The 25,000-nt window shown below is 39.1% G+C and overlaps 2 protein-coding genes across 2 annotated transcripts; both read right to left on the minus strand.

The window, feature by feature from the left end:
* Positions 1–1,652: 1,652 nt before the first annotated feature.
* Positions 1,653–4,552, minus strand: LOC115224075 (cGMP-specific 3',5'-cyclic phosphodiesterase-like). Its single transcript, XM_029794876.1, is given in 2 exon segments — positions 1,653–3,920; positions 3,923–4,552. Coding segments are annotated over 2 exon segments (2,898 nt in total).
* A 3,574-nt stretch (positions 4,553–8,126) lies between these two features.
* LOC115224076 (cGMP-specific 3',5'-cyclic phosphodiesterase-like) lies at positions 8,127–11,227 on the minus strand. Its single transcript, XM_029794877.1, has 2 exons — positions 11,028–11,227; positions 8,127–10,827 (listed from the first exon to the last, which is right to left on the minus strand). Exons 1-2 carry the CDS (start codon positions 11,225–11,227, stop codon positions 8,127–8,129), a joined length of 2,901 nt encoding a protein of 966 aa, XP_029650737.1.
* Between the last annotated feature and the right edge of the window lie 13,773 nt (positions 11,228–25,000).

The raw sequence follows: 25,000 nt of genomic DNA on the forward strand, positions 1-25,000 counted from the left end.
CATTAAAGAGCAACATTAAATCGTTGGAGGGTGTGTGTGAGAGTGTGTGTATGTGTGTGTGAGAGTGTGTGTGTGAGTGTGTGTATGTGAGAGTGTGTGTATGTATGTGTACGTGTGTGAGAGTGTGTGCATGTCTGTGTGTGAGTGTGTAATTTTAATATTTCTATTATTGAAAACAAGTGGATGTATTCCACCGTAACTAGGTAAATAGAATCTTCGAACGGAGACGGTCAGTAGCGACACCTGCAGGTCTGACTACGCTGCATTGAGAAGGGGCAACAACCCTGAAACATGTCTGTAGCTGTCGGACTAGCAGGTTGAAGCGGCTGACCTCCCCTGTTCGAAGGTTAATAATGGACGCAGTTTGTGTGTCAAGTAGCTAGCTTGAGGCGATGGCTTCATGGAGCTAATCAGCGACAGCTTTATTCTTATTTTTAAGAATGCCATATTAGTATGGCGATAACTATTATATATAATATATATATATACATGTATATGTATATACACACATGTATATATATATATATATAATATATATATATATAATATATATATATATATATATATATATATATATATATATATATCAAGATTAATCAGCCGAAATTGCTAAGATGATCTGGTTCTTGACTGTTGACTGAGGGCTTCGAATGTCCCGTCCTGTGGTTCTTGTGTCGTCTCTGTGGTGTTTCATGTTCTTGTCCATGTCTGTAATTATTTTTACTGTTTACCTATATATATATATACATATATATATTTATTTATTTATGTATACATACATACATACATACATACACACACTCATATATAGATGTGTGTATGCATGTACATATAATTCTGTATAAACATATACACTCACACATATATTCACAATGAAGGGAGACATACACACTTATATATATTATATTTTATTATAATATAGTATATGAAATACATATGTTCGCATCGTTTTTGTTTATATAGGTTCTTACGTTTGAAGCTGACATCGTTACAAGCAAATAAATAGTCAATCTATTTTTCTCTCGTGTTCTTGAAATACTAAATAACTGAATAATTTCGTGAAAGGCTTACATAATCCTTTGATTTGTATTCTTTATCTTTCTTTGAGTAAGTAAAGTAATTGTTCTCTCTTTTGCTGGGAAACTAGAATATCATGCACATTTTGCTTTTTAAAACGGTTAGTCTTTGAGGAGGGTTTGGTTTCGCAGTGATTTTCGCGCATTTCCGTTGTCGATTATCGTTGTTCAAATTTGGATTTTTTAACTTCAAGTCTGCTTGCGGTTTAAAACCTTCAGTGTTTTCATTTCCTTCCGTGCTCTTAGGTTTTTCTGAGAGATTCTCTGGGATTCTGTAAGATTCTGTGTTTCCCTGTGTTTTTCTGTAAGATTCTGTGTTTCCCTGTGTTTTTCTGTCAGATTCTGTGTTTTTCTGTGTTTTTCTGTCAGATTCTGTGTTTTCCGGTGTGTTTCTGTCAGATTCTGTGTTTTCCTGTGTTTTTCTGTCAGACGATGCTTTTGAAAAACTTCCCCTTACAGTATATTGAGAACTAATTTCCGAGATGGTTTCGTCTGATGTCATGCTTTTGATGCTTTTGTTATATTCGGGTTCTGAAGATGATAGTTTTTGCCGTACTGGTGGTTGAAAAACACGACTTATTCTTTTGAATGGTTGGGTGGTTCATCAGGTAAGGCATTCAGAGCCTGACTTCCTCGTCGGCTTTGTGATAATTCGCTACGTTTGTTCTCAGCAACTTCATCGATCCAACTAGTTCGTCTTTGCCGGTTGATTGGAGGCAAAGGCTGAGTTGGTTGTACATGATTACTGTAAGCTTTTCTCCGTAAAGATAACTTATCTTGTCCAATGTTAGATTCTTCTAGTGTTTCTAAAGATATCACTGGTTGTTCGTGTGGCATTGTAATCGGTAAGTGCTCTGATTCTCTCAAAGAAGGCCTTTCTGTTTGAGTTATTGCCGAAAACACTTTCAGAAGTCGAGGTTCAGTTTGACTATCCGCTGTTTTTGTCTCAACATTGTTCAAAGATGGTTTGGTAGTTTTTTGTTGACATATATCTATTGGGATTGAAATATCAGTCTGAGTAACCTTTTGCTCTTGATTAAATGTGAAAAGAGTTTGGGTCGAAACACCCGTGTCTCCTATATCTTCGACTGTCATAGCACTATCCAGCGAAATGTTATATAAAACTAATTGGAATTCTCTATCAACATCAAATTTTTCCTCACCATTTGCAATATGAGACCAATGAGCTCTGTTTTCGAGCATCCCATCGTAAAGAGGTTTTAATTCCTCATGCACCTGATGAAGAAGTTTGTAAAGTAATGTACACACAAAATCAATAAAACCAACTTGCATTTTGGGCAATTCGTATCTTTTACTGCGATCCATCATAGGCAACACAGGATATTTACATTGGGTTTCTATGTCACCTTGTTCGAAGAATTCGGCTGCGACCATAATAGCAGTCTTTCTTTGAACCTCCCATGGCTTAGTAATAGCTGAAAGGTCACACGCAGTCATCATCATGCTAATAAGTAAATCAATGGTTTCTTGAGATGACAACGTTTGGTCTTCGACTTCTATTTTGCGTTTGAAAATATTTCTTCTCTCAAAATATACTACGAGATCCGTGGCAATGATTGCTTTCTCGATTAATTTGAGACCCTTCTGATATTTTTCAGCTGGAACGTTTTTAAAAATATTTGTATCTTCAGTTTTTAATATCCTGATACTTTGATCTATATGATGGTTTTCCAACACAGACGTACTGTAAAGAGTAGCAAGAGGAGATGCCGTCTTCACTTGAAATGCATTATTATATCCTCTATGATCAAGATCATGACACAAAGCAGCCACCAATAGGCAAATCTGCTCAAATTCTGTGAAATAATTTTGCAATTTGCCAGTAGTCAACATACAAAACATCATTTGAGTAACATTGATAGCATGACGCCAATTATGATAGATGACAGGTCGATAGTTCTTTTTAACAGTTAGTATCCACCTATATAATAATTCTTTAGATATGTTGAGAACGGGCAATGTTTTGGCATCTAAAAATATGCGAACGACCAACAAAACAGTGTCATCCTCTGAATATATGAAGTCATTGAAATCGAATCGATAAATTTGGTAAAAACCTGAAGATAGTACCTCCATACTTAAAAAATTATCTACAATTTCTGGATAACAAGTAATATAGTAGCTAAGTACTTTGTTTGTAAATTCTAGCTGTTCCAGCATATTTGATGCAGTTTCATAAAGACGGCAATTATAGATAGCTAAACCGCAGAACATTGCAAATATTTCCATCATGCTGATATCATTTTGACTAAAAATATCCTTTGAATCTTTGATGTATACGATCCAACCAAGAAAATTCTTACCGGCATCTCTAATAGCTAAACAAAGCAACTGACTCTCAATCTTATATTCGAGATTTACGCTGTCAGACTCAGTAAGGTTCCCCGAAAGAAATAAATCGAAAGTATTTCCGCTGTTAATATTTTGTTCAATTGCTTTCTTTACTTTAGGTGTTATAATTTGTTCTGAGATATCTGAAGCTCCTTTCAATAAGTGAAAAACTTTGGAAGAATCAGTTGGGCAAAGGTTATCCTTTTTCGGATCAATCAAATAAATGCTGATACTCTCACACTGTAACATTTCCATGGCGAGTTTGGTAATTTCGGACATTAGTTTCGGTAGAGAATTTTGATATTTTAGTATACATCGATTCAGTCTTAGTAATAACTTGTGTTGTGTGAATTCCTCAAATGATCTTCGCAAGAAAGTATTGCTTCTTATACTAATGGCACAAAAGGACAAAAAACTCTCGCAGATCATTTGGTCTTCAGCATCAAAATAGAGATTATCTCTTTTATTTATTATTTGAGCGACAGCTAACAACTATCATCAGTGTCTAGAATTGGCATGCATAGAATGCTTTTGGTACGATGTCCAATTTTTTCGTCGACTTCACTTAAGAAACGAGGATCCTGATACACATCCTTAATATTTAAGAGATACTTATTATCAGCTACAAATCCTGCAATACCTTTTCCGAAGGGAATGCGTAGTGCGTTTTCTTCAGTATGAAGTGATTGTTCAAGAGTAGAGTCAGATGTAATATCAAACAGGGTCGACATTAGATATTGAACTTTTCCAACTCCTCGAACCATAAAAAGATTTGCTCTTTCACTGTGAAGTAAGATACATAAATTCTGAAGAACTTTATGACAGACAAAGTGTATATGAATCTCGGAATTAAGAACTTTCAATATTTCTTTGTACTTTTCATTTGTAGTAAGAGATTCGGCTTGGTTTCTTCGGGAAAGTTTCTTATGAAACACTATGTTTTGTAAGAAGTCTATAAAGGAATCTACTGCTTCTTCCTTTAATTTTTGATTGTATAATTCTTCCCCCAAGTCACCCAGTCCTCGCCTAGAGAGCCATGATCTAACGAATACTGGATTCTTCGACAAGAAATCATCCACATCTTCTTCAGTAAGTCCTGCTTTCTCAGTAAATTTTGTTGCCATGTTTCTTTTAAGTTTAATTTCCAAACAAGGTTCAATGATGCTTCTAAGTATTCTAGAAAACGTTTCATGAAAATTTCTGTATTTCTTGATTTTATTTTAAATCAGTAGTCTTCGCTACTTGAAATTAGAAGCAGGCAGCAGACATGCTTTCGTGGTTTGTCTTCGAAATGACGCCGAATAATCTGTTGTGACGTAAGCAAAATTATGACAAAATATTCAAAATCGTCAAACGATCGAGTTGTAGATGACACACCTGCATAATTTGCCCTTGGCTTTATTAGTCTAAGACAAAACGATCCTCACTATGAATCATATTATGTTCTGTGTAGTTGATAATAATCAAATCGAAAGTACAGTTGATGCTGGATCGAACCAAACACACTACGAAGAACGTGAATACATTGTTGCTGGAATTTGGTTCAATTCTCCACAGTATCTGAAACTTCCCCGCTGAACGGGAGAATCCCCGGTTTCGTGAGCCGAGGTGCAGTGACATTGCTGAAGAAAGACCCAAACAAGGGGAATTTTATAGATAATTTCAGGCCTATCACTCTGCTCAACGCAGATTTGAAACTTTTGGCCAAAGTAATAGCCGAGAGGTTGGCACTTGTCATTGGTAAACTGGTCGACAGGGCGCAAACATGCGCCGTGCCGGGCAGAACCATATATGACAACCTCCATCTGATGCGCTACATTGTGGACAGGGTAGTTAAGGATCCTGGCATGTGTGGGGCGCTGATAAATTTGGATCAGTCTAAAGCCTTCGATAGGGTCGACCATCGGTACTTGGCGGCCGTCCTCAGGGCGGCTGGCTTCGGTCCCGTCTTCCGCGGTTGGATCGCTGCCTTGTATAGCGGCATCCGATCGGTGATTCGGGTGAACGGTCACCTGTCGAAACCGTTTGACATCACGCGTTCGGTCCTTCAGGGGTGTCCCCTGTCGGCGCTTCTGTATGTATTGACTCTCGAGCCGCTACTGCGGAAGCTGGCGACACTGAGGGGCATCCCACGGGAACTGGGTTGCGGGACGAGCTTGTCGGCATATGCGGACAATGTCACCGTCATAGTGCCGAGCGAAAAACACATCCAGATGATAGGCGAGACACTAAGAAAATACGAAACGGTGACGGGAGCGAAGATTAACCCGGAAAAGTCGGTGGGTTTGCTATTCGGCACCTGGAGAAGCATGCCCATACCGTCCGACTGCGGCTTAGTAGTGGGACGCTGGACGGACGGACCGGTTAAATTGCTCGGGGTCTGGTTCAGTCCGGACCTCCAAATGGATAAGAACTGCGACGAGATCACGAGTAGAGTGGTCGCTCTCAATCAAACATGGGCCGAGAGAAAGCTGTCTCTAAAAGGCCGGGCGGAGGTTGCGAACGCGTACATCGCATCCGTCATCGATTACCGCCTGACCGTCGTGCCTTGTCCCGACGCCACCATCACCAAACTGGAACGCATACTCTTTCGCTTCCTGTGGAAGGGTGGCGTTCCGATGGTGAGGAAGTCCATTTGCTGTCAACATCCGTTGAATGGAGGACTGGGCATGCCGCGGTTGATGATGCGCAGGCATGCGCTGAGACTGCGACATCTCTGGAACTTCATCGACGACGGTGAACAGGTGTGGGCGCCATTTGTGAGGTGCGCCTTCCCGCAGCTCGTCTCGCTGACCGAACTGCAAACGTGGATCATGAAGAGACCGAAACTGGGCGATTGGCACCGAGAGTGTCGCCAAGCTCTACAGCAGCTCTGCCGACCGGGGGCAAACTTGTGCAACTTACAAACGACTAAAGCGTTCTATAGAGGACTAGTGGAGGGGAGGTCCGACGACACACTCGAGGCAAACCTGGGCGTCGACGAGAAATTCCTAACCCGCCTGTTCAGGACGACGTTCGGGCCGGGGCCTATGGATAACTTCTAGAAATCCCTGGCTTGGCAGTGCTATCGAGACGCACTACCTGTTCGAGAGAAGAGCTACAGGCACGGTTCGAAAACCATCACCGGACCGACCTGCCCGAGATGCGGTCAGAGCGACGAAACCGTTCTGCACGCACTCGTGCAGTGTCCAGATATTTCAGAGCTGTGGACCTTCGTCGAACAGCTGTTGTCGCGTGTAGGATGGGCCCGCCTATCGGCCGAGTCTATCGTGAATATTGTTCCACCACCTTCCTTTAAACGGGAAGGGAAAACGGTTTTCGTTACGCTGATGGCTATGGCGAAAGAATGTGTGTGGAGGACGCGTTTGAAAGGACTGCAAACAAACACCTTCCTTTCTGGTCAGTCTCTCGTCAACTTTTTCAAGTACCACTTGAAAAGGAGGATGAGAATAGAGAGGAAGGCTTTGTCGAACGAATGTTTTAATAAAATGTGGGTAAAAGTGGCAAAAATGGTCAGTATGAAAGACGACACTATTTTAAGCGTAAATCTGTCACCAAAAGAGACAACGAGAGGTAAGGCGACTTACTCATGTGTTCATTTTCGAACTGTCTGAGGTGACCTTGGTCTTTTTTGTAGGTTTTTCTTTCCAAGGCTACACCTAAACTGTGAACTTTATATATATATATATTACTTTTTTATACACCACACAACCCAGAGATCCCTATTGATCGAACTTTTTTTTTTTTTACCTTTGTATGTCCCACCAATCCCACCTCGAAAAGAAAAAACTCTACATTGTATTTCGTCCATTTTTATTCTGTGTTTAGCCCTGTGTGGCCACAATAAAAAGTTATCTATCTATCTATCTATCTATCTATCTATCTATCTATCTATCTATCTATCTATCTATCTATCTATCTATCTATCTATCTATCTTTCTATCTATCTATCTATCTATCTATCTATCTATCTATCTATCTATCTATCTATCTATCTATCTATCTATCTATCTATCTATCTATCTATTGACATATGAATAGGGTGCTGAAACGTTCCTGGCTTTAGGTAAAAGGAAATACAGGAGGATCAGTTAGTTATGATTTTATTGAACATATTTCCCTCTCAGATTCACACCCTTATTGCAGGGGTCCTTCAGTTTTTCTAATCCCGGTTAAAGAGTTCGGAAGGGTGGGCCTTCAACCAGGCCTTTCGCGATACACTTAAAGCCAAGAACTTTTCAGCAACACCCAAGCCCTCATACACACACACACACGCGCGCACGCGCACACACACACACACACACACACACACACACACACATATATATACATATACAGATAGACAGACAGGCAGGCAGACAAACAGACAGACAGACAGACAGACAGACAGACAGATAGATAGATAGATAGATAGATAGATAGATAGATAGATACATATGTAGTCGAATACTATATTACTTTTTATGGTATATAACAGGTCAGAATGTCACCGTTGGTTTCGCGCTGGCTATTGCACTTGGTAATATTGAGTGTGACTTATGGACAACTAACTGATTATATACATACATATATACATACATATATACATATAATCACAAAGAAGTATACATATATTCACGTACATATTATTTATTTACGTTTGCTTTTTCGTTTGCAGCTGTTTCAGCTAATACAAAATGTTTGTTGCTCAATAATTACTTATGAAATCTTACACACATACTTTTCCATAAAATCGTCCTGCCTTTTGGTTCTCTTGCTTGTAAGAACTGGTTTACTCCGTGGAATTTTCTTTAAACATTTTCTTCTTCGACCTTGATTGAGGTCTTTCACTGCAACATTAGAAATTTTTTCTCTTTCTTCTGCACTCATTGTAAATCTTTCCATGTCTAGCGTCTGTTTAGAGATCACAGGTCTCAAAGCTCTCATCTTTTGTTCAGGCGTTTCAAATGTTACACAAGCAGCTGTCCAGCTACCTATGTCTGACGAACAACCCATCGCTTCTTGTTCTGCTCCATCGAGATTCATACTTGTAGGGAATTTATTTGTTTTTAACCATGAGTCTGAAAATGTTTTGGGTGGTTCAAGGGACATGGCTCTACTAAGAAATCCAGGTTGGCTACAGAACTCACTATCACCATTTGAAAATTTCACTTGCGTCCCTATATTAATTTTTCGGATTCTTTTACCGATTGGCCTTACCGTTACTGCGAGAAGTTTTTCCGCATAAAAACTTTTTATGGCGTTCGTTAAAGCACGAGATTCGGAGTAAGACATTGTAGACAAATCATCATCCGTTTGAGATGTCTTTTGACGTAGTCGTTGACTTTCTTCAGCGAGAACAAAAGTAGTCTGAGTAGACGATGTTGCCATTCCTAACGCAACATTTTCAGAGTGAATCCGTGATATTTTAGGTGTTACAATTTTGTGATATTTTGCTCCTTTCAAACTCATTTCTTCATTATAAAGAGTCTCAATTTCGGAATCAATGTCAAAAAACTCGATGCCTTCAGCTATATGGGCCCAGTGATTTCGATTCTCCAATGCCCCTTCATACAGATGAGTCAGATTAGCATCCATTTCAGATAAAACTTGAAAAATCGGAACACATTGAGTATCAAAATACTTCACTTCCATTTCAGGAAATTTGTATCTATTTTCACGATCCATGAGATCTTCGACATCTTTCTGTAAAGTTTTTTCTTGATCCCCCTGCTCGAAAAATTCAGCTGCAATCTTAACTGCAGCATTTCTTTCAAACGACCATGGCTTTGTAGTAGCTGAAAGATCACAGGCTGCCATTATAACGGTTATTAATAAATCAATGCTTTCTTGACACTGAAAACCTTTGTCGCCCTTTTTGATTTCCTCTCTAAAACTTTTAATTACTTCATTAAGATCTTTTACATCTGTGCCAAGAATCGCTTTCTCGATAAATTTAAGACCGTGCTGATAATTTTCAGCCGAGAGATTCTGGAATATATTGGTTTCGGCGGTGTTTAACATCCTGATAGCTCTATCTATATGATGGTGTTCCAAGACGGACGTATCGTATAATGTAGTGAGCGGAGATGATATCTTCACTTGAAATTTATTATTTGTCCCTCTGTGGTCAAGATCATGCAATAAAGAAGCAATAAGGGAACAAATCTGTTCAAATTCTGTGAAATAATATTGTATTCGTGAACAGGTCAAAAAATAAAACATCATTTGAAATACCAGTACACCGTGGCGCCAGTTATGGAAAATATTTGGGCGATAATTCTTCTTTGCTGTTAAAATAAACCTGTATAAAATATCAATCGGTAAATTTAATATGGTCAAAGCATTTTTATCAAGAAACACACGAGCACACAACGAAACAATTTCATCATCTGTAAATACAGATTCAATAAAGGCATAGGAATATAATTGATACTCTTCAGCGGATCGTGGCTCGACTTTTAAGAAAGGTTCGATAAGTTTCCGGTCGCATGTGGTATGAAATGCCAGCACATCGTTCATTACTTCTCCCTGTGCCAACATCCTAACAGAACGTTCATATATGCGACAATTATGAATACTGATTCCACAAATCAATGCAAACGTCTCCATTAGGTTGATGTCACTTTGGTCGAAAACATCTTTGGAATGTCTTTCAAATATTATGCAACCGACGACCTCACTTGTAGCATTTGTTATTGTCATACACAGTAGCCAACGGCCGACATCACCTTCAACAGTGATTAACCTCTCTTTTGATTCACCTTGTAATCGAATTATATCGATTATATTGATACTTTTTAAATTTCGGCCAATTGGTATTATATATTTCGGATCTAACGGAACTTCCTCCACTTCTTCTTCATCTTTTAATAACTGGAAAACGTTAGACGATATCGTCGGAGAGGCCGCATCCATTCTGTTTTCTGTCAAACAAACAGAAATCTTGCTACAGTCTAACATATCCATGGCATGTCGAAGAATTTCTGATATAAGCTTTCGAAAATTGATTTGCTCTTTCAGAACAAATTTGACAAGTTTTAGCAATAACTTGTGGCGTTTAAATTCCACTTGTGATATTTCTAACAACCGTTCGTTGATTATACTGATTCCGCAAAACGACAAAAAGTTCTGAAATATAATTTCATCATTCGAATCGAAATAACGATCATGTTTCTTATTCAATGCTTGAGCTACACCTATTACGACGTCATCTCTATCCTTAATTGGTACAGATAGAATACTTTTCGTACAGAACCCCGTTGATTTATCAATCTCATGTAAAAAACGTTCGTCTTCGTAGGCATCTTTAATGTTCAATAGACAACTGTATTCAGCTACATATCCGACAATTCCTTTCCGAAAGGAATGCGAATGGCATTTTCTTCGTTGTGAATTGTATCCTCCATAACCGAGGTGGCTGTAACGTCAAAGAGCTTGGAAACTAAGTGTAGCTTTTTAGCAGTTCCATGTAACAGAAATAGGCTCGCTCTCTCACAATCGAGGATGATACAAGCATTTTGAAGAATTTTATGACACTGTTTGTCGACATTGACTTCGAAAACAGTGTCTTTTACAAACTCTCTGTATATTTCATTCTCTGTCACTACTGAACTATACCCTCTTGATTTTGATTTCACCTCCTGTAATACTGTATCACTTGTAGTTGCACTATAACCGGTCTCTCCCGGTACTTTCAACGTGCATTTAAGGCTTTGCCTTTTGACGTCCACTGTAAAATGCCGAGATTGCCATTTGCGAACGAAATCTGGATTATTCTGTAAGAAATTTTCAACCTCATCTTGCTGTAAATCATCCATCATTTACTGGTGTAGTATCAAAATCGAAACCAATTATAGTTTTGTTGATGCTGATAATGATGAGGATATTGACCATATTTTTCTTACCAGAATCATTTGTATGGCAATGATGTTCATATCTTTGTATCTAGCCGTTTAATCTACATAAAACTGCATTCTTTACAATGCTCTACCAAATGCTTTTCCATCAAAAGAACGGCAATTTTTCTAAACATGACGTCAATCTCTAATGTATGACATCACACTATTAGTTTAAATCATTTAGGTTAATTAAAAGGAAACTGCATCTACATGAAAAATAATCATTAAGTATTAAATTGTAGTGGCATTAAATACCTAATTAGAAGTACTTAAGCCGTGAAAAAAGAAATCTCTAAATCTCTCTTTAGAAATGGTTTTGGTCCACTTCTTGCAGTGACATTGTACTGAAGGAAGGTGGCAAATCAAGTGAAAAGCGAACTCAGGAACCGTTGCCTTCAACCAGTAAGGAAGAAGGAGCATGACAGAAGAATGAAAACGAAAGAAGCAGCGAATTTGAGACAGAGAAAATTGTGTTGGACGAAGAGAATGGTGAAAGATATCAGAGAAAGGTACCTAGAAAGAGAAATTTACGAAACTTCGTAGAATACGAAAAAAGTGTTGAAATCGAAAAGAGAGTAACAAAGATGAAAAATGTTATCAGAGTGAAATTGGTAAACTGAGAAGGTAAGAAGGGCGTGCTACTGGAGAGAGAAAGAGGGGAGAGATTAGTAGAACTGTTAGGGGAAAAAAAAAGAGTTGTAATATCACCACTTCAGTTTAGATACGACGAGTTGCCGCCTGTTGTAATTTTCGACGATCTTATGCAATATTTGTTGTAATTGTATGTTTAAGAAACAAAAAGATACATGACTGTAAAGTGAACTGTAATTAAAAAGAACAATAAAATGAAACTGCTTGTTTTGGGGGGCGAATAAGCCATTTCATCCTCAGTTTTTTTTATCATAGTCATAGTCCATTCGATATGTGTTTTATATGTACCCCAATGTCTTGTTTCGTCTGTCCTTGTTGTGTCCCCTGAGTACAAAGGTTATGTGCCTTCCCCATCTCTCTTTTTCCCTTTCTTCTCCTCCCCCTTCAACTAACCACGTGGAAGTGTTACGGGTGGGCTAATTAACGGAGCGACAAGCAGAATTATTTTAAGATTGGGCGGAATTCTTCTTCAAGCAAGCTATATAACTCCTCATAACTTTTTTTACTTTTTGGAATCTTCAGAAAATTTTTCTGAATTTGTGTTCTACGCACGGGAATTCATACGGTTATGATCTCCTAACAAAATTTTGTGTGTGTGTGTGTGTGACTTAAGGGATATTTGCTGTTATTTTTAGTACATCTCACAACCACTTCTTATCATCCTCGTTCGTTCACCACTCTGACGTATTGATGTTTTTCAAAATCTTCCTTCCCATAAACATAAGGGTCTATTGATGGAATTTAACCCCAAAATTCGGACTGTCCATATTTTAAACTGTGATGTAAAACGAAATATTTCGAAATTATAATAAAAAAAAAAATCGAAAAATTAATTTTAAAAATGTATGTATGAATTCCCGTGTGTAGAACACAAATATGCAACAAATATTCTGAACATTCCAAAAAATAAAAAAGTTATGAAGGGTTATATGACGTGTTTAAGTCAGAATTCCACCAAATATTGTCAAAGCTTCTCCATTCCATTGGCATGAAGATACAAACAGAAAATACTCTTTTACTTGTTTCAGTCATTTGACTTCGGCCATGCTGGAGCACCGCCTCTTTGTCGAACAAATCGACCCCAGGACTTATTCTTTGGAAGCCTAGTACTTATTCTATCGGTCTCTTTTGCCGAACCGCTAAGTTACGGGGACTACGGGGACGTAAACACACCAGCATCGTTTGTCAAGCGATGTTGGGGGAACAAACACAGACACACAAACATATACATACTCATACATACACACACATACACACACACACACATACACACACACATATACATACATATGACGGGCTTCTTTCAGTTTCCATCTACCAAATCTACTCCCAAGTCTTTGGTCGGCCCGAGGCTATAGTAGAAGACACTTGCCCAAGGTGCCACGCAGTGGGACTGAACCCGGAACCATGTAGTTCGTAAGCAAGCTACTTACCACACAGCCACTCCTACATTTACGCCTACTATTAATATATATTAAAACTATTAAAGGAGCACTGTATTTTCCAACGTATAAGGCACACTTTTGCATTAGGCATACCCCTATTTTACAAGCATAGTTTATAGCAAAAACAAATGTAGTACCTTTCATCGTATACATACATAAAGTTATTTTAAAGTAGTTTTGGAAGGAAAATATATGATTCTGTACATATAAATCATATAAATACAATATCGAATTAGATACATTTTAGAATGAAATTTAGAATAATTGTGATGCATTTTAGAATAAAATAAATTCGTTTTATACGCCGGCAAATACGGCTGTTAGTTCAGCATTACCTCGGACTAGCCGTGTTACTAAGCTGTTCTTTCGATATATTAACACTAGCTGACCCTGAGCCGTCAAAAATGACGGCTAATTGTAGCATTTTATATATAAATAAGGTAGAAAATAGGGTACCTAATAGTCACAGAAACAAACACTCACATACTTCCTTTATACATGCACACACATACACACATATACTCAGAGTTGATTTTTTTCACCCCTTCTCTCGATATTCATCATTCACCCTTTCCTTTCTCCATTGCTATTACTTTCCCTCGCTACTTCTCCTTCACTGAATTACTATTTTCTCTGCCCCCACCACTTTCTCCTACTTCGTCCTACTCCTACTCTGTGACGTTCGACAAATATATATATATATATATAATATATATATATATATATATATATACGTTTAAATATTTGTTGTGCAAGATTTTTTATGTGAAGTCGAGTGTTGAAACAGATATTGTTATATTTCGGAATGGTCATTTTGCCAGTTTAGCCAATAAAAACACACGCACTATATATTTGGTGTTACTTTGCTTCAGTGTTATTTATTTTTTACATTAATCTTAATCTTATTTCGGCCAGAATTCTTTCGTCACACTCCTGTGACCGCATCAGTGGTCCTTTGTTTTCTTCTCACTTATTTGTGTCTCCCCTTACTAACCGTCAGCCATTTTGTATTTCTATTGTATGTCTTGATTTGCGCATGCTTATATATCTATGTGCGTTAATGTTTATTTAGTGTGTGTATGTGGGGGATGCCTGTAATATTTGTATCTTCTGTTTATATATGTTCATGTAATTTGTAATTTTATATGTTCATGTAATTTGTATTTTGTATTTTTTTGTTTTTGTTTTTCCCATTTTTAATGCATTTTTTTGCTATTATATAAGGGAAGTAACTCTCTAAAAATGCTTATATAGTTATTTCCCTTACAAACCCGAGCAACGCCGGGCGATACTGCTAGTATATATATATATATATATATATATATATATATATATATCGCCATGACAGATCGTTAGCCACTACACACATTTTTTTCTCTCTTTTTTTTCTCTCCTTGTTTCTCTCCTTCTTTTTTCTGAGTCCCTTTCTGTAGAAGAACGTAGGCTCGAAACGTCAAAGACATTACCAATCTTCTCGAGCGTTAAATATGACCACCTCAGTCATTAGACTGTGGTCATGCTATGCTGAGACACCGCCTTGATGGCACAACCTCTTTCTTAATTGTGGAAAGGAGACTTCGGCTGTTCATTTTTCATCCGCTTCACCTAGCTACAAAGCCGACTAACCTTCTTCAAGACCATAAATCTTAAATACACTCCTCCCACATATAGACAATATCACGTGATCACGTGACCGACCAGACCAACAGATGCTGTTACACATCGCTGGTCACAATGCATTCGCATTGTTTTTAGCCTTCGAATGACGCCACCTCGCTGGCTAAGCAAGCAGGCCAACAGAAGAAAGAGTGGGAGAAAGTGTGGTGAAAGAGTACAGCAGGGATCACCACCCCCTGCCGGAGCCTCGTGGAGCTTTTAGGTGTTTTCGCTCAATAAACACTCACAACGCCCGGTCTTGGAATCGAAACCGCGATCCGACGACTGCGAGTCCGCTGCCCTAGCCACTGGGCCATTGCACCTCCACTATATAGACAATATAGACGAGTTAAATACACTCTTCCCACATATGTCGTACAAAACCACTTGAATTCGTTCTATTTTCATTTGGCAAACTAATTCTGTGAAGGGTATTGATCGTGGAGTCACAAAATATACACATGCCGTGGATTTAAATTTCTTCCAAGTGTTCTTAATTGCAAAATTTGTATATTCATGTGAAGAAAGCGTTTTTTTATAATGATATAATGTACACATTAAACAAATTCAAAAAAAATTCGTTAGAAACAGCTGTAATAAATTGACACCTATCCATCATTTGTTATATAAATATATGTTGGACTCATATTAAACTCTGTTGGACTTTTGGATTTTACTCAAAGGATATTGAAATAATACACATATATACCATTATGCCTATAAAACGGATTTTTGAACTCAATAACCATACATATCTTATATCTATTTTCTTTCCTCCACCTCACTCTCTATTTATATCACATCGAAACTAACTTTGACTTAACTTTTCCTCTCACACCGTCTCCGATGAAGGGATATTATTATTAATAAATATCGTAGAAACAGCTGTAAGACCTTCTATCTATAAATGCTCTAATATCAATACAGCCTTGGGGTTTTTTTTTATCTCATTACGCAAAAATTCATATATATATATATATATATATATATATATATATATATATATATATATATATACCAGAGTAACCACATAATTGCAAAACAAGGTGGAGAAATAGTACTCAAATACCAGAAGTAGAGTAATATGCTTTATCAAAAAGCAGCAAAAATATCACAAAAAACTGTTACTCAGAGTTTCGCCTTCTCGTTCGTCGGACAGTTTTGTTTAGAATGGAACGAAAATAAGGTTATAAGCAAACATATACAATTAGTTTAATACATACACATTTGCAAATGGTTTTGTTTCATTGGTCCTTTTAACTAACGGTATATAGGGAGAGAGTCTTCGTATGTGAGTGAATCTTACGTTGTGTGTATATGTGTGTGTATGTGTGTGTGTGGTGTGTTTCTGTCTGTTAACATAAAATACATCGTTACCACCTCCAAACAGCGTCTCGCTTAACCTGACATTGGAACCCCACCACTGGGTGAAGATTTGGGCTCTACAGTTCGTGCCGTCCAATCGCATGTTGGCACATGCCAACCATCGATTAAATATATATATATATATGTATGTATGTATGTATGTACATATATGTATGTATATATACACGTATATATTTTATTTATATTGTTATATGATTGAACGCCACGCATCCATTTCCAAGTAAGTTTAATCTTATATATATATATATATATATATATATATAATATATATATATATAGTTATCAGTAACAATGAAGGGTGAAATTAATTAATTTGGAATAATTATCAATTACACCAAGGGTGAAATTAATTAATTTGGAATAATTATCAATTATATAGCCGAAGACTATATATATATATATATATATATATATATATATATATATATATATATATATATATATATATATATATTATATATATATATATATATATATATGTATTATGTATGTATGTATGTATGTATGTATGTATGTATGTATATTTTTATGTATGTATGTATGTATGTATGTATGTATACAGGGTGAGAGTGAATGTTAGGTTGTGTGTGTGGTCTGTGTTTCTGTCTGTCGGCAGTAAAATACATTGTTACCAGCTCGTAGCTTCGAGATTTCGAGAGTGTGATTATGTTTTTTGAATGACATTGTCGGGTAGGTGTGAGAGGCCAGATATGGTCGGTTTAGATTTAAACATGAAACACAGCAGAATATTTGAGTTTGATTTGCTGGTTTAAATGCCAAAGTTTGAAACCAGAAACTTAAATATTTGCTAATCAATTTATTTAATTTAATTACTCTCTCAACGGCATATTTTAATATCTTTTGTGAGGGCGATGAGGTGGCACAATCGTTAGTATCGGAATATATGCCTCACCATATTTGTCCCTCGTCTATACCTTCTGAAGTCAAATCCCGCCGAGGTTAACTTTACGTTACATTTCTTCGGAGTACGAGTCAAGGAATGGATTCAATGATTTCGACTAATCCCGCATCCTCTCCTCAAAAATGTCGGCTTTGTGCATAAAGAAGAAAACATTTTAATGCCTTTGTTATTTCATTTTTATTTTCGTTACTAGAACACCAGTTGTTCCTCCGGCCCATATAATGGTAGTCTAACAAACCACACAAATAACCAATCTTTTACGCCTTTGAGAATTCTTTGGAACAGCTTTCACACATTTTCGTTTTCGAAACTCCATATTCTGTGTCGTATCTTTTTTCATTATTGAACTCGATCTTTTAAACACACTGTCCTTTCGATCTCTCAGTATAGAAAGTGACTTTCGAGCCACAGGTATTCTACTTTTTGTACTATCACTACCCTCGTATGCATCCGTCCAAGACAGTCTGTTCTTTTTTGGCGTAGTTATCTGTACCTCTTTACTCTTCTTACGAACATTTTCGTTCTCCTTAATGGGAGATTTCACCGATATTTCGGATTTCAAAGAAGACTTCTTCGGAATGTTTTCAAACAAAACTTCATCTCTTTGAGAAATTTCCCCAATCGAAAACCGTATGGTAGACGAACTTCTGTTGAATATATAATCACTGGAACGTGTTTGTGTGCTTTCCCGTCGTACTGGGTTCGGTGGTAAAATAACACGCGATGATCTTTTTATAGACAAAGGTTTTTCTAAACAGAGTGCATTTCTAAATGATTTTCCTTTTTCCTGCTCTAATTCCCGGCGTCTTTCGTAAAGAAGCTCATCGAAACAACTTGATCGTCTTGCTGTATAAGGCGACCTGTATAATGACGACTTGGAACGTGATGAAACTATAGTTTCTGATCCCGAGTAGTTCCCAGATTTTGTTAAAGTGGACGGTTGTCGTCTGAATACGTGTGGTTGTGGTTCATCGGGTGAGGCTTCACCTGTACGTGTAGCAGGTACATAAGTCTGAACAGATACTTCGCTTACAGTTGGGGATCGTTCATCGGTTTGACAATTCTTTGTTACTCTAGTAATCATCTCAGTTTCCGGTGAAACAGGTATTGTTAGATCATCCACAGTGACTAATTCTTCAATAGGATAAGAAAGTATGGTTTGGATGGTTTGTTGCTCTAGCACCACATTTAAATATGTTAGAACTGTCTGTGTGGCTACATTTACTTGTAACATCGGAGTAGTCGTACTCGATATCGGTACTCCTGAGTAAAACGTCTTTAAAGCTAATTCATACTCTTTCTTAATATCAAATATTTCATCACCATTTGCAATACCAGCCCAGTGAGCTCTGTTGTCGAGCATCCCATGATATAAAGGCTCCAATTCTTCATGCAGTTCTGACAAAGTTTTATAAAGCAGTGTACTCACAAAATCAATAAAACCAACTTGCATTTGTGGTATTTCGCGTATACAATTGCGATCCATTAACGGCAACAGAGGAATATCATAAGCTCTTTCCATGTCTCCTTGTGTAAAGAATTCCTCAGCCATTAACATGACTGAGAATTTTTGAAAATCCCATGGCTTGGTAATAGCTGTAAGATCAGCTGCAGTCATTATCATACTAGTTAATAATTCAACGCTTTCTCGAGACTCAAAAGTTTTGTTACCGTCTTCGATGTGTTTTCTAAAAGTGTTTCTTTTCAAAAAATAATCTACAAGGTCTGTAGCGAGGATTGCTTTCTCGATAAATTTGAGAGCCTTCTTATATTTTTCAGCTGAAACGTTTTTTAAAATATTTGTATCTTCATTTTGCAATATCATGATACTTCGATTTATATGATGGTTTTCCAACACAGACGTATTGTAGAGAGTAGCAAGAGGCGATGCTGTATTCACTTGGAATGCATTATTGGTTCCTCTGTGATCAATGTCATGAAACAAGCAAGCTATTAGCAGACATATTAGTTCAAATTCTTTGAAATATACTTGTAATCTACCGGTGGTCAACATACAAAACATTGCTTGAGTAACATTGACAGCATGCTGCCAATTATGGTAGGTAAGAGGACGATAGTTTTTTTTCACAGTTAGTATCCATCTATACAAAGTAAACTTGGATATTTTCAATGAATTTAGAGCGTTCATTTCTATAAAGATAAGAGCAGTCAATATAACCTGTTCGTCTTCTGAGTATAAATAACTAATAAAATTGTAAGAGTAAAGTTTATAGTGACTTGTTGTGCGAATGTCTTGATGTTGCATGTCATAAGCTTCTTCTTCTTCGCAAGTCGTGTGAAACTGAAGCAATTCGTATGCGAAATCTTGGCTGGATGTTATTTTATTGCAACTTTTGTACAAATGGTCGTTATAAATCGCCAGTCCGCAGAAAATGGCAAATGTCTCCAACATATTAATGTCATTTTCACTAAAGGTATTAATCGTCTTCCTGAGAAACATCATATAACCAATTACACTATCGCGATCACCGTGTATTGTCACGCAAATTATCCAATTTAGTATATCACCATCCAATGTGATTTTGGTTTTCCATTTGGTTCTATCATGTAAATTAGTCACGCTAACTACATTCACCATGCTAGCACTATTCATATTTCGTTCAATAAATGATATGAACATTGGGTCTATAGGAGTATTTTTTACTTTAGTGTCTCCCTTCAAAAGTTGTAAAACGTTCGCTGACTCGGTCAGTTGACGTGCATCGTCTATATCATCACTTAAATAGATGCTGATATTATCACAGTCCAGCATTTTGATGGCGTATTGAAGAATTTCAGATACAAGTCTCTGGAAATCCTCCCCCGTTTTCAAAAAACACCGACCGAGTTTCAATAACATTTGATGCCGTATTGTTTCTCCTTGGGCAGCTTTAAAGAACTGATCATTGTTGAGATTCAGAGCACAAATTTTCGAGAAACATTCGAATAAGTTTTCATCACTAGAATCGAAATTATCTCCATCCAATTTATTCAATGCTTTAGCTACTCCTATCACACGATCGTTTTTATCGAAAATTGGTAGCGAAAGAATCGATCTAATTTGACAGTTAGTCTCTCTCATATTTTCCGTAAGGCGTGAATCACGCCACGCTTCTTTAATATTTACTAAACATTCGTTTTCCGCTACGAAACCAACAATTCCTTCGCCAAATGGTAGATGAACCGTGTCTTCTTCTGTATTATCTATTTCGCCAGGTTGAGATCTAGTTGAAATATTGTTGGTTTCCGAAATAAGAAATCGATTTTTACCAACTCCTTGGACCAAAAGAAGGCTCGTTGCATGACAACGAAGCAAAATGCAGGCGTTTTGAAGAATTTTTTTAGTAACTCTCGTTGAATTAATGTCTGACTGAACCACTTTGAGTGTATCTCTGAACAAATTCATCTTACTAACAGGTAACTCTGGTTCCTCAACCAAATTCTCAAGATATTCAGTTGGATCTTGTTTGGGAGACAGTTTAACCCCAAAATTTTAGGGCAGCTTTTGATAAAATCTTATGTTTCGAAAAATCGGGTGCTATTTCTTCCATGCCGTGTTCTGAAAGCCATTTATCAACGAATTCTGGGTTGTCATGAAGGAAATCTCTTATGTCTTCTTCTGTCAGACCTGTAGACATTATTTCTTTAGTCTATTATTGAAGCAGCTGACTATATTCTATCGACACGAAGAAACGAAGTCTCTTTTACTTGCGTATTCCTTTCTATCTATCTATCTATCTATCTATCTATCTATCTATCTATCTATCTATCTATCTATCTATCTATCTATCTATCTATCTATCTATCTATCTATCTATGTTCATACACTCACAGACACACACACACACACACACACACACATATATATATATATATATATATATATGCATACGTTTATGTATGTATATGTACATATACATGCCTATCTATCAATGTATCTATCAATCTCTCCATTTTGGCCTAATTTTCCTTATTTTCATTTCTCCCTTTCTCTCTCTCCCTCTCCTCTGACTAAATCTCCTCCTTCCTCTCTCCCATTCTTTCTCTTACACATTTCTTTTAAAGATTAGACAGCACTTTTACAACTAAAACACTCCACTCACTTATGATATCAACCTAACTATGACGTAATATTAACAATGGTTTCCCATATTGGCACAGGACCGGTAATTTCAGGCGAGTGGGCAAATTGATTACATCGAAACCGGAGTTCAACTGGTAGTTATTTTATCGATCCCGAAAGGATGAAAAGCAAATTCGACGTCGGCGAAATTTTAAACTTAGAACGTAAAGACGGACGAAATGCCACTAATCTTTTTGTCCGGCGTACTATCAATTCTGCCAGCTTGCCACGGTGGCTTTTTTAATGGGTGGAGAGCTGAACCATCCTGGGGTACAGGGGATTCGCAATCTAGACTAGGGTCTGAAAGTTTTACCACACCATAGTTCCATGGTTCCTCTGCTTTGTGGTAGATGTAGGAAGAAAGAGTGAGAGAAAGTTGTGGTGAAAGAGTACAGCGAGGTTCACCCCGCCACCAGCCGGAGCCTCGTAGACCTTAGGTGTTTTTGCTCAATAAACACTCCCAATGCCCAATGTCTTGGAATCGAAACCGCGTTCTTACGACCGTGAGTCCGCTGCCCTAACCATCGGGCCACTGCGTCTCCACTCGCTATTGTTGTTGTTGGTCTTGATTGAGCAGACCAATATTCAAGGCGTCCCGGAAATGATTATCCTGGTTTTTTTCTTCTTTTTTGTTTGGTATATCTCGGACTTTGTTACATCACGTGTCCTTTTCCGTAAATCATTGAAGTGTGATTTGGGGAGTATTTGATCTGCTATTTCTAGCAAGTCGAGCTAACACAGTGAGGCTTCCTTGCTACGTCATTCAGTAGTGCGTGTGTATACGTATGTGTATGTGTAGGCATGTATGATTGTAAGTATGTGTCACTGTATATATATTCATATCTATCTATCTATCTATCTATCTATCTATCTATCTATCTATCTATCTATCTATCTATCTATCTATCTATCTATCTATCTATCTATCTATCTATCTATCTATCTACCTATCTACCTATCTATCTATCTGCACTAGCCATAGATAGAAATAGAGTAGAGGGTGAGCTAGTTAAGAAGCTAGAAGAGGCAATTAGAAGCGGCATCGCATCCGACGTTTTGGCGGCGAGGTTGGCCTCGACCAACACTTCAACGCCAAACACGAAGGATGTGCTGTCAGCTAGGATGCGTGCTCTAAGGAACGAAGGTGTTGGAGCCGCGAGAGAGGCCCGGGTGGCAGAGGCGCAACAGGGCAACAAAGCCACCATTCGGTCACTGGTAGATGAACAGGGGCGCGAATTGCTCGAGCCAAGTAAAATGTGTGAGGCCTTTCAGCAGCATTTTGCCCGACTGTTCGGAACGAGTGGAGGGCAAGAACGTAGGGTGGACTTCAGTGCCTACCTACATAGCCTACCACGACTCTCGACAAGAAAGGCAGGGTGCTGCGAAGGTGCCATCACGGCGGCGCGGAAGTGCGGGAAGCGATGGCAGAATGCTCGAGGGACAAATCACCGGTTTGGATGGTCTACCCTACGAGCTTTACAATTGTATGCAGACTTGTTTGGAGATCTCTTGGCGGCGGTGTACTGCAACTGGCAGCAAAACGGGAGCATTCCTGGTTTTGTGAGCCGAGGAGCCGTAACACTGCTGAAGAAAGATCTAAACAAGGGAAATGTAATAGATAACTTTAGGCCCATCACTCTGCTTAATGCAGACTTGAAAATTTTGGCCAAGGTGCTAGCCAAGAGGTTGGCGCTTGTCATCGAGAAACTGGTCGACAAGCGCAAACATGCGCCGTGCCAGGCCGGACCATCCATGACAACCTCCATCTGATGCGCTACACATCATAGACAGGGTAGTTAACGAACCTGGCATGGGTGGGGCCCTGATCAACTTGGATCAATCAAAAGCCTTTGATAGGGTAGACCATCGATACTTGGAGGCAGTCCTGAGAGCGGCTGGTTTCGGCCCCGTCTTCCGCGGCTGGATAGCTGCCTTGTACAGAGGCATCCGTTCGGTAATTCGCGTAAATGACATCTATCGAGACCTTTCGACATTGCACGTTCGGTCCGTCAGGGATGCCCCCTCTCGGCGCTTCTATACGTATTGACTCTTGAGCCACTACTGCGGAAGCTGGCGACTCTAAGGGGCATCCCGCGAGAATTGGGATGCGGGACGAGCGTGCCTGCATACGCGGACGACGTCACCGTCATAGTGTCTAGCCACGAGCACATCGAGCTGGTCGGCGAGACACTGAAAAACTACGAAGCGGTGACAGGAGCGAAAATCAACCGGGAAAAGTCAGTGGGCTTGCGACTAGGCACCTGGAGAAGCAAGCCCATGCCGTCCACCAGCGCCTCCGTCGTGGGACGCTGGACCGACGGCCCGGTTGAGTTGCTCGGGGTCTGGTTTGGTCCGGACCTCCAAGTGGAGAAGAACTGGAACGAGATAACGAGTAGGGTGGTCACTCTCGCCCGGCAATGGGCCGAGAGGAAACTGTCCCTAAAAGGTCGAGCGGAGGTGGCGAACACGTACATTCGCGTCCGTCATCTACTACCGGCCTGACCGTCGTGCCTTGTCCCGACCCTACCATCACCAAACTACAACGCATCCTCTTTCGCTTCTTGTGGAAAGGATGCGTCCCGATGGTCAGGCGATCCATTTGCTGTCAACACCCGTTAAAAGGAGGGCTGGGCATGCCGTGGTTGATGATGCGCAGACACGCGCTGAGACTGCGACATCTCTGGCTCTATGTAGACGACGGTGAACAGGTGTGGTCGCCGTTTGTGAGGCACGCTTTCCCGCAGCTCGTCTCCATGACCGAACTGCAGTCGTGGATCAAAAAGAGGCCGAGGAAGGGCGAATGGCACCGCGAGTGTCGCGTTGCTCTCAAGCAACTCTGCCGTCCTGGGTCGACCTTAAGTGACTTCAACACAACCAAAGCATTCTATAGGGGTTTAGTGGAGGGGAGGTACGACGACGAGCTCGGGGCGAACCTGGACGTCGACGAGGAGTACCTGACCCGCCTGTTCGGGACGACTTTCGGGCCAGGGCCCATGGACAACTTCCAGAGATCCCTGGCCTGGCAGTGCTACCGAGAAGCGCTACCCGTTCGGGATAAGCTCTACAGACACGGCTCGAGAAACACGGGGCCGACCTGCCCGAGATGCGGTCAGAGCGACGAAACCGTTCTGCACGCACTCGTTCAGTGTCCAACAATTTCCGACCTGTGGGCTTATGTCGAACAACTGCTGTCACGTGTGGGACGAGTCGGTTTATCAGCTGAGTCTATCGTCAATATTGTCACGCCTCCTTCTTCAACGGGAAGGAAGAGCTATTTTCATCATCCTTGTGGCTATGGCGAAAGAATGTATCTGTGGACGCGTCTGAAAGGATTGGAGACAAACACTTTCCTCTCTGGTCAATCTCTCATCAACTTCTTCAAGTACCACTTGAAAGGAAGTGAGAGTAGAGAGGCAAGTTTTGTCTAGCGAATGTTTTAAAAAAAGATGGGTGAATGTAGCAAGAATGGCACGTATGAATGACGAAGCCACCTTGAGCATAGTCCTATG

Source organism: Octopus sinensis, linkage group LG24 (assembly GCF_006345805.1).
Source record: "Octopus sinensis linkage group LG24, ASM634580v1, whole genome shotgun sequence".
Taxonomy (NCBI): domain Eukaryota; kingdom Metazoa; phylum Mollusca; class Cephalopoda; order Octopoda; family Octopodidae; genus Octopus; species Octopus sinensis.